This window comes from Podarcis muralis, chromosome 11, assembly GCF_964188315.1.
Source record: "Podarcis muralis chromosome 11, rPodMur119.hap1.1, whole genome shotgun sequence".
Classification (NCBI taxonomy): domain Eukaryota; kingdom Metazoa; phylum Chordata; class Lepidosauria; order Squamata; family Lacertidae; genus Podarcis; species Podarcis muralis.
Genome location: NC_135665.1, coordinates 30,467,286 through 30,480,594, shown reverse-complemented (window position 1 = coordinate 30,480,594; position 13,309 = coordinate 30,467,286). Strand labels below are relative to the sequence as shown.

At 39.4% G+C, this 13,309-nt stretch overlaps 1 protein-coding gene across 6 annotated transcripts in view; it reads left to right on the top strand.

Annotated features, from left to right (window-relative positions):
* SLF1 (SMC5/6 complex localization factor 1) overlaps nucleotides 1–13,309 on the top strand; it is a 32,452-nt gene that overhangs the window by 13,359 nt on the left and 5,784 nt on the right. For all 6 annotated transcript variants that reach the window (XR_003708784.2, XM_028747999.2, XM_028747995.2 and 3 more), the window contains 8 exons: nucleotides 1,741–1,907; nucleotides 4,806–4,943; nucleotides 5,686–5,845; nucleotides 7,535–7,682; nucleotides 8,924–9,069; nucleotides 10,070–10,233; nucleotides 10,747–10,880; nucleotides 12,806–12,898. Coding sequence is in view for 5 of the 6 variants with exons in the window: in XM_028747999.2 (XP_028603832.2) it covers nucleotides 1,741–1,907; nucleotides 4,806–4,943; nucleotides 5,686–5,845; nucleotides 7,535–7,682; nucleotides 8,924–9,069; nucleotides 10,070–10,233; nucleotides 10,747–10,880; nucleotides 12,806–12,898 (1,150 nt within the window). In the remaining variant the exon portion in view is untranslated. The remainder of the gene's footprint in view (nucleotides 1–1,740; nucleotides 1,908–4,805; nucleotides 4,944–5,685; nucleotides 5,846–7,534; nucleotides 7,683–8,923; nucleotides 9,070–10,069; nucleotides 10,234–10,746; nucleotides 10,881–12,805; nucleotides 12,899–13,309) is intronic.

The following is a 13,309-nucleotide window of genomic DNA, read 5'->3' as shown; positions in this document are numbered from 1 at the left end:
CTCAGACCTAGAAACTGAAAGTTTTGGAGTTGGCTGTGATTACTTAGTGGCCAAGAGCACTGAGTTCTGACTTCAAAACCAAATTCCAGCAGCTAGGTTTGGCTTGCCATTCTTCCCTGTTTACAATGTATATACAGTGGTACCTCGGGTTACGTACGCTTCAGGTTACATACGCTTCAGGTTACACACTCCGCTAACCCAGAAATAGTGCTTCAGGTTAAGAACTTTGCTTCAGGATAAGAACAGAAATCGGGCTCTGGCGGCGTGGCAGCAGCGAGAGGCCCCATTAGCTAAAGTGGTGCTTCAGGTTAAGAACAGTTTCAGGTTAAGAACAGACCTCTGGAACGAATTAAGTACTTAACACAAGGTACCACTGTACCCTGTTTCCATGTTAGAAAAAGCTGTGTACAGTGGTACTTTAGGTTATTAACTTAATTCGTTCCGGAGGTCCGTTCTTAACCTGAAACCGTTCTTAACCTGAAGTGTGCTTTCGCTAATGGGGCCTCCCGCTGCTGCCACACCGCCGACGTGTGATTTTTGTTCTCATCCTGGGGCAAAGTTAGTACAAACCCAAAGTGTTTGTAACCCGAGGTGTTTGTAACCCAAGGTACCACAGAACTCTGTCACTTCTGACAGACATATATCTATGTAAAGGTAAAGGACCCCTGGACAGTTAAGTCCAGTCAAAGGCGACTATGGGGTTGCAGCGCTCATCTCGCTTTCAGGCCAAGGAAGATGGCGTTAGTCCACAGACAGCTTTCTGGGTCATGTGGCCAGTATGACTAAATCCCTTCTGGCGCAACTGAATACCGTGATGGAAACCAGAGCACACGGAAATGCCATTTAGCTTTCCGCCGCAGCGGTACCTATTTATCTACTTGCACTGGCATGCTTTCAAACTGCTAGGTTGGCAGGAGCTGGGACAGAGCAACAGGAGCTCACCCTGTTGCGGGGATTCGAACTGCAAGCCTTCTGATTGGCAAGCCCAAGAGGCTCAGTGGTTTAGACCACAGCACCTCCCGTGTCCCATATATATCCATGTAGGTAGAACTAATCAGCATTTGTCAGGTAGCCCTCAAGCCACCCACCTCTGGATGCCAGGCTCAAGTGAAACAGCAGCCCTTCTTCCTATTTATGCATGCAAGTCTGGAGCATTTCTGATTGCCCTATGTGAAATGTATGTAGCTCACTGGTAAAGTACATGCTTTTGGCATCTCCAGGGAGAACTGGCAGACACACCTAGAGCTGCTGCCAGTCAGTGGCAACAGTACTGACTTAGATGGACCCAATGGTATAAGGCAGCTTTTGTATTTAAGGGCCTTCACTATGGTGTATCCCTAGGTTTCTAGGATGCCAGTCTTCGACGTAGAAAAGAGCTAGCACTTCATTCCCACCAACACATTGAAACTGATGGGCTTTTAATTCATACTGTGTAACTGTAAATTATTCTTAATGGTTTGGGATTAAAGGTAAAAGATTACTTGAGAAATCTACATACACCACTTTGAGTTCCATGATAGAAAAAAGTGGGTTATAATGCTGCTTAAATGGCAGATCCAATAAAGAAAGATGGCTTAGTGATATATATATATATATATTGTGTGGAAACATTGTTGAAGGGTGGTATGTATTTTAAAACACCATTGATTTGTCTCAAACTAGTTAATTTCAGTGGCAGGAACAGCAGGTGTAAGATTGGAGCAGAGTGATAGAATGAGATGTGTTCATGTTTGATTACAGGGAAATTCAGACCCTGCACTTCCTGTTCAGTTCTTTCATATCATGTATTCTCTTCTTCAACACGATCCTCCTTGGAAATCACCTTCTATGTTAACATACTACCTGGAAGTTCTTCAATGTCCCGTTTGCATGAGGGGAACATGGCCTCTGTTAGAGATGCTTGTGAGGTAAGACCACTCTGGAATAATTACATTGGCCTGATTTGCACAAACTACAGTATGGTTAACAAACCATAGTTAAAGCTGATGCATCTAGTAAATGATCACTTAAACCTTGATTTCCATTAAAGGAGACACAAGAGCTGCTGTTCACTTGCAGCTCTATAGCTTGTGCATGGTAAATATTCCATAACCATAGTTATGGAGGGAATCCAAGTTTGCTCATAATACTAAACCTATGGTTAATGTTAACTAAGATTTATAAACTACATGCTTTTTAATGAGGCACTGAAATTACAATAGACTATGAAAAAAGTAGGGACACGGGTGGCGCTGTGGGTAAAAGCCTCAGCGCCTAGGGCTTGCCGATCAAAAGGTCGGCGGTTCGAATCCCCGCGGCGGGGTGCGCTCCCGTTGTTCGGTCCCAGCGCCTGCCAACCTAGCAGTTCGAAAGCACCTCCGGGTGCAAGTAGATAAATAGGGACCGCTTACTGGCGGGAAGGTAAACGGCGTTTCCGTGTGCGGCTCTGGCTCGCCAGAGCAGCGATGTCACGCTGGCCACGTGACCCGGAAGTGTCTCCGGACAGCGCTGGCCCCCGGCCTCTTGAGTGAGATGGGCGCACAACCCTAGAGTCTGGCAAGACTGGCCCGTATGGGCAGGGGTACCTTTACCTTTACCTTTATGAAAAAAGTAACTCCTTCTCATGGAATACGTACAATGTTATTTCTTAACCATGTATACTTGCCCCAATATTAGGGAAAAGTGAAGGAAGGTGGCTTGGGTTGTTGTTTTTTACAATCAGGTTAGAGTGTTGGACTATGACCTGGGACACCAAGGTTCAAATCCCCACTCTGTCATGAAGCTCACTGGGTAACCTTGGGCAAGTTAACGTCTCTTAGTCTAACCTACCTCACTGGGTTGTTGTGAGGATGAAATGGGGAGGAGGAAAACTGTATACAATACCTTCAGCTCCTTGGAAGATAAAGGTGATATATAGATGTAATAAATAAGTAATCTTACTTTAAGGGGGGTAGGAAAGTTTGGGTGCAATCCAGATAATAAAACTGTCTGGATATTGACAATTTTACTTGCTATTAATTTCAATGGGGTTTAAGCATGCCTCTTTAGAGCACTTCCACAATGTTCCACAGATTTAAGTTGGAGCACTGTGTCAGAATTGTTCAGCAGATTATCAGTGTGTATGTCAAGTCAATGAGGTTTTATCCTGCATTTTTCAACCTTGAAAAATTGGGTTGAAAAATGCATCACATGATTTTTATTTTTCCTATTTTTTTGTATGTATTCACAAACCACTCTGTCAGGTGTAGTACTTCTCAAGCCCATGGGACTACAGTATAGCATTAGTATAATCGTTTGCTCAGAAAGCTCTTGAAATATTCAAGTAAAAAATATTTCATATTTGTAAGATTTTAATTTGACTTTTGACTAAAGTGGCTTATGCTTTCTGAGCCTTTTAGTTCAGTAAAAATATGAACTAAAGGAAGACTGAGGTTTTTAAAATTACGCATGGTGCAGAGAAAGTGAACAGAGATAAGTTTTCTTCCTTTCATAGTACTAGAACTCAGCGTCATGCAACGAGGTTGATTGGCAGTGGATTCAGGAGAGATAAAAGAAAGTACTTCACACAAGGCATAATTAATTTTGGTTTATGGAACGCAGTGCCACACAGTGTGTTGACTGCTAGATTAGATGGCTTTAAAAGTGACGTGGTCAGATTAAAGATGAGTAAGTATATAAACTGTTATAAATCGTGAATTGCTGTATCATCCCCCATGCCCTGCTTGTGAGCATCACAGAGGCATCTGCCTAGCTACAATAATGGTGGAAAACTTGATGGAAATGTAATTCTGGATGTGGAACGTCAAGACTAAGATAAAGCAATTGATGGATGGGATTTAGGCATCTCTATCTCCAAAGGAAGGTCTTTCTCCCATTCACAGAGGGGAGTTTGATCCAGTGGAGACTCCTCTGCTAACTGGTTATTCCCATGTGCAGAAGTGGTTTTTGGCAACATCTCTGTACACTTCTGTAGGATCTCCCAACCCTCCCAAGAATGTTTTCAGGTGCTGCAGGGTGAATGAAGACTTGCAGGAAATTGCTCTTGCCCATAGGAGTTTCCAGATACTGTAGTGGATTTATTCCTGAGGCAAGACTGGATCCAAGTCAGTAAATGCAGTGAAGAACTTTCAAGTTTACTGTTTTTCTTTAGGTTCAGGAATTTCTTGAGTTCATTGTAAAGTCCTCAGAACTTGAATGTTTGCATTTAAAACAGCTAACGATTAAAGTGATATATTACAAGCAAAGCATATACATACATATATATGGTCTGTACATATGAAGACTGTTGTAAAAAGCTGGAAGCCAAACAATTAGCTCTTTGGAGAGAATAGGGGAGCACAGAGTGCTGAATCCTGCCCTTGGTTTTCTCAATCAATAGGATTTCATCATTCCTGTCTGCAAGCTCCATATGCATAGCCCAAGCAGTGGAATCAGGCTCAAAGCACATTTTCTGTTTACAATTCCTTATTTGACTGGGGATTTGTGTATTTATTTGGTTGGTTTTTTAAAAATTTAATATCCTGCCCTTTATCTGAAGAGTGCAGGTTGGGTTACAATAACAAATGCATAGAAAATAAAATAGCAACACTTTTAAAGTAAAAACAACCTGTCAATCCCTGTAGGCAGTCTGTAAACATCCTTCTAGATACTTTATGGAAACACAGGTCTTCTGCAGGCACCCAGCGCTGAAAAAAGGTTAGCACTATGTGGAGCTCACAGGCACCTTAGTGGAGCTGGTGAACTTTGGGCTGTGGGGACAGAAAGGAAGATCAGAAAATATCCTGATTTATCTGACTCTTAACTATTGCTTGTGCTTTCCCCACCAGGTCTTGCCTTTACTGCAGTAATATTTGTCATTCAGTCCCTGTTACAGAAACCACAGATGAGGCAAGAATGTTTCACAAAACACTGTTAATGTTTCTTATGAATGTGTTCCAAGATGAAGTAATAGCATTAACAAGAAGGTGTGTTTCAATGAATGTTTTTACCTTTTTAATTTCTAACCCATTTTTGTATCTTACCAACAAGTTGTGCCCAAAGTACATTGTACTACCCACTTGATTACTTTTCCTGTACTTTTATGTCAGTTTTTAAGAAAGCTATTCTGATTCTAGGTAAACGGCCTAGAAGTGTGTAAGTGTGTAAGTGTTTAACATTGCAGTTCTGTGATTTTTCTTAGTCTAGGCTTAGATTAAAAGCCTTTTTTCATAATGTGCACATAATAATTAGATTTTACTGGAGACAATTCTGGAAATTACACTGTAACAGCAAAAAGCCTGAGGCTTGTAACCTCTTCCTTTATGTGGTGGTATGGTTCTTTGTTCTTAAAGTGCAAAAATTCAAATTTTTAAAATTAACATTACTATGGGCTGTATCCAAGATTAGCCATACTCAGAGTAAACCTATTGAAATTATGGGCACAACTAACTTCAGGCTATGAATTTCAATGGGTCTTCTCTGAGCAAAACCTAGGTAGATACAACTCTATCCACTGTTCCCCCCCAAGTTTGGGGGGGTTCAATATACTTCATCATGCCCGAATATCACTCTGGATTGTAGCTAGAGACATCATTTCTATCAATGTTTGAATTCCGTTGTAATTTAAAACGTCCTAAATTGCAGATTTTAACAGAAGATATACTGTGTGTTATGTAATCATTGTTACGAAACAGAAAAACAGATTTAGGAATTATTTTTCTTTTACAGTTTGTGTGAAGAAGATTCACAGCAAGCACAAGTGATGCCACAAACTGTTCTTCTGGAAACATTCTGGTTAGGAAGTGAATCGGTGCTTTTCACAAAACGTATAAATATTCTAGTAGACTGGGTCATAAATTCCTATAGAGAGAAGTACAAGACAGATGATGTGAGTGATTTATCAACTATGAAGAGTAAAGAAAGCCCAATAATGTCTTTTGTGTTTTGCTGCTTTCTCCCAGGACTCTTAATAATGTTCCATGACTGTATATGTTCCCTACTCCCTAGAACAAGACTTTTGCGTTGTTGTTCCCCAGATGGCCTTAATCATTGTTAAAGGTTATTGTCTATTGATTTCAGTGGGTCTTCTCTGAGCACGACTTAGCTGAATATCTCCTTTATGTTGGCACTGCCACTTAACTGATTAGTAATGTCATCTTAAGTATGTTTTGAAACCATGGGTTGATGTTTGTTTAAAATCCTAGTGAAAATGGATCTTTGGAATTGTGAATTTCTTCTGATGAATGCAAATAAATTGTCTCACAACTGATGTATCTGAGAAGCTGATACCTGAAAATCTTGGTTAACAGCTTATGTCATAAGAGATTTCTGTAATCTCCAATATGTTCTCAAAGTAATGGACTCTTTACCCTTTGTGTCGGTAAAGATAGATCTAAAAGGGTTCCCCCTGGTTTCAAGTAAAATATGCAAAATGGAGAGCTTGGTTCCTGGAAAACAGTTGCCTAAGACAAGGTTCAAAATGTCCCAGAGCCATGATTAAGTGAGGCATACACTATGCTATTTATTTCAACATAGCAAGACTTTGTAATCTTTAATTAGAAATAGCTTGATGGAAGCTTACTTAACTCTGAGCTCCTGTAGCATCAGAATCAGTGCCCTTTTAACAATTTCTATACAGGGGAATCCCTGCTGTTGCATGCGTCAGCGCCTTCCAGTCTGTTCTGCTCCCACCCCCTTTCAGCACCAAAAACGGCATGCGTGTTAGTAGTCGTGTGAGGAGTTGCCTGTACTCAGGAGTCAAACCACTGAAGAGAACCATCTAGTTTTAAATGCAAGAATTAATTATTTGAATCAGTTTCTTATGTTGTTGTTTTTTAATCAAAAGGTGGGTTTTGTGGATTGCAAAGTTAAATTATGACAACTGCGGGAAGCATGGTGATTGTCATTTGTTTTAATACTTATATGGAAGACCTGGTTATCTGGAAAGGTATTCTAGAAGCTACCATATAATCAACTATACTAGAGCCTCACAAACAAAACGCAGAATGTAAATTCTCCCTATGTATCAGCCTGTAGTTTTATTTTGGATTAGCATGGCGAAACAATATATTAATTGGAATAAACATAAGCAGGGTTAATTAATTTGGCCTTCATTTTAGCTCCTCTAGGGGAGTAGTCTGTCCTCCTCGAAATATTTTAGCAGGGGGCATTTGAATTCAAGAGTAAGTTGCTCGGTCCAATCCTGGTGTTGAAGTTAGCAGCACATGGTAGCAGGGCCTCAGCATGTTTAATAGAGCAATTATCTGTTCCATCCAAGCATCAATCCAAGCACCTGCAATTTGTGCTTCTTGAATGTTAGTGGATAAAGACTGGTGATCAATAAGATTAAATATTTCAGCTCCCAATCACATGAACAAACAAGTCATAATATTCTGGCAAGATTGTGGTATAATTAAGGAAACTGTAGTAAGACCTGGTAAATTTCTTGGAGTTACGATGCTCATAGGGTAGACCACTTGTGTGAGCAGTTTAAAATGGATGAAACAGACTTTATAATTTCTACGTTAAGAAAAAATATAGTAATCAGAGAGATTTTAAAGGTGATCTTCTCTTCTAGATCATCAAGCATGAAGTAGCTGACCTGTTGAATAGAATTTTGGGAGTTGTGGTCGAATACTGGATTCTTTCAGGGTTCTTAATAGACAAAAATATGTTACATCCTGTAGCTGCTGATCTTGCATCTTATATTGCCATTTCATGTAATGGTAAGATTGTAATATATTTTGTCATACACATGCATAGTGAAGAAACTCTTCAGTTCTCTGTATCTAAACCAGAAGACTGTAGTTGGAATATTTGGCTGCTTATTTCATCAGTTATTCCAACTCGATGTGTGAAGCCTTCCTCATCTGTGACACCTGAATTTATCCTTGTCTCGTCTTCATTATCTCTCTCTCTCTCTCTTGGTGTTCTTCCCGTATCAGAATACTTTAGCTGGCATTTTTAACTACCAGCTTACTTCCCTTGCCTCTTTTTTTTTTTTAATAGGCCACTGGTTCTGGTTCTGAACTGTAATCTTACATCACTACTTATGCATAGAAAGTGTAATTATTATTCATGTTTGCTAGATAATAAATAATAAGAATGTTGATGGTAATAATAATGATTAGGATGTTTCCATAAATAAATCAAGCACCTCATGTTTGTAAATCATAAGCAATTGGTGGAAGAGGACGCGAGAGTGCCCAGAGCTATACAGGCAATCTTCCATATATTCCATTGTCATTTTGCAAATGGGGACACAAAATTGTGCATTCACTATCTGCATTGCCAAGAGTATTAGTGTAGGGAGTTACTGTAAACAACTAATTATATATTTCACCTAAACAGGTTATATAATTCATGTTAGAGCCTGATTGCTAAAGTGTAAAGTTTGGGTGTCCACAAGCATGCTGGCAGTATAAAATCTCTGTCCTAGTACAGATTTTAAAGTTTCTTGTAATGTAACTTTCATGAACAAAAATCTCTCCATTAAAAAAAACCCCAAATCCATGCAAGCATTGATTTTACATACTGTTTTAAAATGGCATTTACCTTATATTTTAAGTACTTCAGCTTTGCAAACCTGTTCCTCTTAGCTACTGCATAATGTGTTTTCTTCAATTTGATATCTGGAGTACTATGTCCAGTTCTCTGCTGCCACAGGTGGGAAGACTAGGTTCCCTGGGTTCAATTTACAGGAGCGTAGATTTCAATTGAACATTAGGACAAGCTTGACACTAAGAATAGTCTGACAGAAGAACCAAAAGAAGTAGCTCTCCCTCTCTAGAAGCTGGGCAATTATCTGTTGGGAGTGCTGCATCTTTCTGTTTCTAGAATTGGGCAAGCAATTCTACAGCTGGTTTAGTAATTCTAACAATTTAGGAATAGCAATTAAAGGACAGAAATGCAGCAATAATATTCTCTGTACTCCCTAACACTTTCTTACTGTCTCCCTTTTCTTCAGATTTTTCACCGCAGGAATTAAAAACGTTCATTTCTTCCATAACATCTCTGTGGCTTGAAATGTTTGTTGCAGAGGCAGTTTTTAAAAACTTGCCATTCCAAACCAATGCTGTTGTTTCTACTGAATTGCTGTCTCTCCAAAAAATGGTAAGTGTCATTTGTACTAAGTAATATATTTCTTAATGCAAAAACATTCTGGCCTAGATCAAATGCAATGATCTTGGTCCAATAAACCATTCATTTTTGCACCAGGAATTAACTATGTGCCTGCATGCTTCATCCTCCTCTCTGACCTTCTTTCCTCCATCCCTCCCTCTCATACACATTAACTCAATACTTACTGGTTTGTTAAACCAATTTTCTTGTGGCAACTGAACTGGGAAACTGATATTTGAGCTATTCCAACCATGATGTCAGGTATCAAACCATGATAGCAACTAGACAGCTGGTATTGTTCTGGGATTGGGGGAGGGTTCTGAAGGACTCTTTAGAAACCACTTCGCAAGTTTTCCTTCTGGCTCCTCTGTTCCTCAATGTCAGGATACCCCTAACTGTCTTGCTTCAACCTCTCTTCCTGTCCCCCTAATTGTATACATATCTATATTTCATCTGTTGCTGTTGGGAATTTTTGTTTCTTTCCAATCAACAGAAATTGGGTACTAGTGTTGCAGGACTTAATGGTAAACATTACAAACTAGACTTCGCTGGTGCAACTTTGGATCCAGCCCAGTGCATCTTACTCTCATTCCCCATGGCAAATTGCCTTCTGCTGTAGTGCAGCATATTTTCCCCAGTTCCAACACATGGATGCTACTTTCGAGCATGTACTTGAACCCTGAAGCGCAGTAGCCCACAATACAGCAAACCACTCAAAAGCCAAAATATGTGTGAGAAGAGCAAGTCAAGTTCCCAGCAGCACCCTAACAACATAACCTGCATAGAGGTGTGAGAAACTATATGGGTCCTTAAGAGTTTCACACCATAAGCTTTACTTTAAAAGGCTTTTATGAAGCCTAGGTATGATAATCTGGAAGATAAGCTTTAAATGCAATAAAGATCTGGAGGGAACTGTTAGAGTTGCTAATTACCAGATGTGTGTTAATGTCATATTTAACACAGCTGGACTAAAGTTTGACTCTTGCAACAGGTTTGTTCCTATCTCCCTGCTTTACAAGTTGGGTTGTGTGAGCCAAGGATACACAAAGCAAAGAAAAGGAAAATAGGGCAATGGCCTTGCCCTAAGTCTCAAAGGGCATTACTGATGCTAAATGGTGATAAGCAGAACCAAGCCGAAGTGCTGCCTGATGTACCGTAAGTAATACCTATAACATCACCGGTTTTATTCTGCTTTGGGGGACAGCTTCTGACCTGACACATTTCTTGAACTTTATGTGACCTGTGTTGTTGTCTGCAAATTACTGTGACTGGCAGAAAGCTCGGTTTTAATCCTGTAACACATCTGGGAATGGTGAGGGGTTTTTTCCCCTTTTCCCTTTCCCTGCATATATGTAGACTTCACAGCCTATACATACTTTCCCACTATTAATGTAAATTGCTTCCCAGGAGAAATAGAAGTATTCAAGAAATAATGTTTTTAGAGTGAGCTTAAGCCCTGTATATTGAATGATTGGTGGGTTTATTACAAGCACATACTGTATGGAATGTTTCAAAACTACAGTGACTTAAATTTCAAAATATGAAAGCATGTAGATGTATCTGTCTGCGAGAACACTTGTTACTTCTGAACAAGTGGAGTGTTGTTGGTTTTTTAAATGTAAATAAAGTTCAGTCTTTTAACGTACTTTTACCATTTCTTGCTTTTAGTATACAAGGCACTGGTAACTCTGCTTGTGTTCAAAAGAAATTGGGAAACAAAGGTGAAGTTGAGATGATGCGCAGCAAAGATAATCATCATTTTTCAGGGAAGCAGGGGACTGTTAACAAGGTTAACCTTAAAGGTACTGTGATTTCTTAACTTGTGCTTAGTTCTTCACAAGTTTGCAATCCGTAGTTCCACATTTGGCCCCAGTGAAGATGGAGTGGTCTCTCATTATTGCCACAAGTCAAACATGGCTTTCTTGTGCAATTTGTTATGCAATGCCCTTTTTTAAAAGTTGGGGATATGATGGTCTGCTTTTTTTAATCAGTCGAACACACACTCAGACAACTCACACACAATTTTCTCTTGAGTTGTAAATTGAGAATGCATCCTAAAATGAGTCCATTCCAGTCATAGCCTTATTTCACTAATCCACCTCAACCTGTGCTTGTAAGAATCAGCATCGTCCTCTGATTTGAAAGTCTAATTCAGTCTTCATCTCTTTCCGTCCTAGACGTTTTGCAAACAAAGACCGAAGTGTATGCTGAATTACATAGCCCCATTAAGCATATGGACTGTTTTCTTCTAGGCATCGAGCCCAAGCTATGAAATGCATTTGGATTTTAGTTTTAACTACACTAGAACCCAAGCACTTGTGTTTTAAATAGCACAGTACAGTAGTTTACATAGGCTCTGTTCAATACACAAATGTAATAAAATGTACTTACATGCTTGTACCTGTCTTAAATCAATTTCTGGAAATATTTTTATTATGAATTTAACTCAGACATATATAATTATTGCCATTCAAAGTGCTCCAAAGTATAACGGTAATTGATATCAGAAGAGATATTTTAGAACTATATGCTAAGCTACTGGTAGAGCCAAAAACAGCAGAACCCTCATTTTGCTTGGATTTAAATTTTATGCCCACCCTGTACCAAAGTCTCTATCAGCAAATGTACTGATAAAAAAATTATCTGATTTCCCCCCTACTGGTATACTATTGGAGAGGTAAGACAAACTGATATATAATTACTCTTAAAAGAAGTGGCTAAAATATGACACATTGGGAAAGATAGACTTGATTGTTGCCCACAACGAACAACCAGACACTCTGCATAAGAATAATATCCTGTTGAATATAAATAAGGAAATTTACTGACCCAGTCCCATTGAGCAAATGTGGGGATTTGGAGGGCAGAATGTTCTCATTTGGGTAAATTTCATCATTCACTTGGAAACGTGTTTTTTGTCAACTCTTGTTCCAGTATAATCAGTGGACGAAAATGTAAACAAATATCAGAATTTTACAGCCTGCCTTCGTTAATTGAGCCACTACCTGTAAACTGCAGTCAGTCTTCACTGTCTTCCTTCTCTCTTTTTTCCTAGGTCTAAATGAGTGTGTGTGTGTGTGTGTGTGTGTGTGTGTGTTCCCTCTTCTTAAGACTGCTCATTCTTCTTAATCTCTCTCCCTCTCCCTCCTCCACCCCCCCCCCCTTTTCTCTCTGGTACTGTAGGCAAGCCAGACAGCCTATTGAGAAACAGCAAACCATCTGTTAACGGATTTGAAGTTCTGAATTATACTTGAGTGTGTAGAGGCACTCGTGCTTAGCCAGAAACATTCATTTGAATTAAGCTACAAACGCTGTGTAAAAAGAACCATACACTTAATGTAGGTTCATGAATAAATTTAAGGGAGGGCAACTGCGCTCTAAACTTTTATTGCTTCAAAACCAAGCATTTTTGGTGTTCTGTGATCATTCGGTGCTTTTATAATGTGGTTGAAGCTTTACAGCTTGAACGGGTGGGTGGGGGAGAGGGAGAGATAATTCCTGTGTTAACCCTTTAGCAGTGCAGTTCCATTGCTGGATCTCTGATGGAACAGAAGCTCTGTGGGCTTTTTGAGTTTTCTTAAAAGGTATTTAAACAGGACAAAGGGAAATCTTATTCATTACTGAGTGCTCTGGCGTGTAGCCAGATCTCCTAGTTCCTGCGCTTTGATTATTTTCTTCAGTTGCCATTTTGCCTAGACTGGTATAATCTATTAATTCTGTTTGCTAGGAGAGACTGCCCTGCATATTGCTTGCAAAAGGAACAATGTGGAGAGATTGATTCATCTTCTCTCTCTTCCAGGAATAGATATTAACGTTAAAGGTAAGTAGTTTTATTTTCTTCCCTGAACAAACACATTAAGCCTCCCAAATAGCTGTGATACTTGTGTGTTCGCAGAGTTCTTTTCATTCCTTGTTTTCCTGCTTCGGGATTATGAATTAAAGCAAAGATTTTATGGGTAGTTTTGCGGCTAAAGCTTATTGATTGCACTTAATTGTCTGCATGGTTTTTCTATTAAAGCACAGTCGTTGTTTAAAATAATTCATTTCTGGCCTTTTTATAGATAGGAGGATAAAAGCTGTGAATGGCTTTATAGTCAAGATTTTTATGTGAAATTCTGGTCCGAACAGACCCGGGCCAGTGTGTGGTTTTGACTGCAGATGCCTTGGTTCTTACTTTAGCAATAACAAATACAATGCTTTGCAGAAAAAAAGAAACAGCTTCATTGTAGAA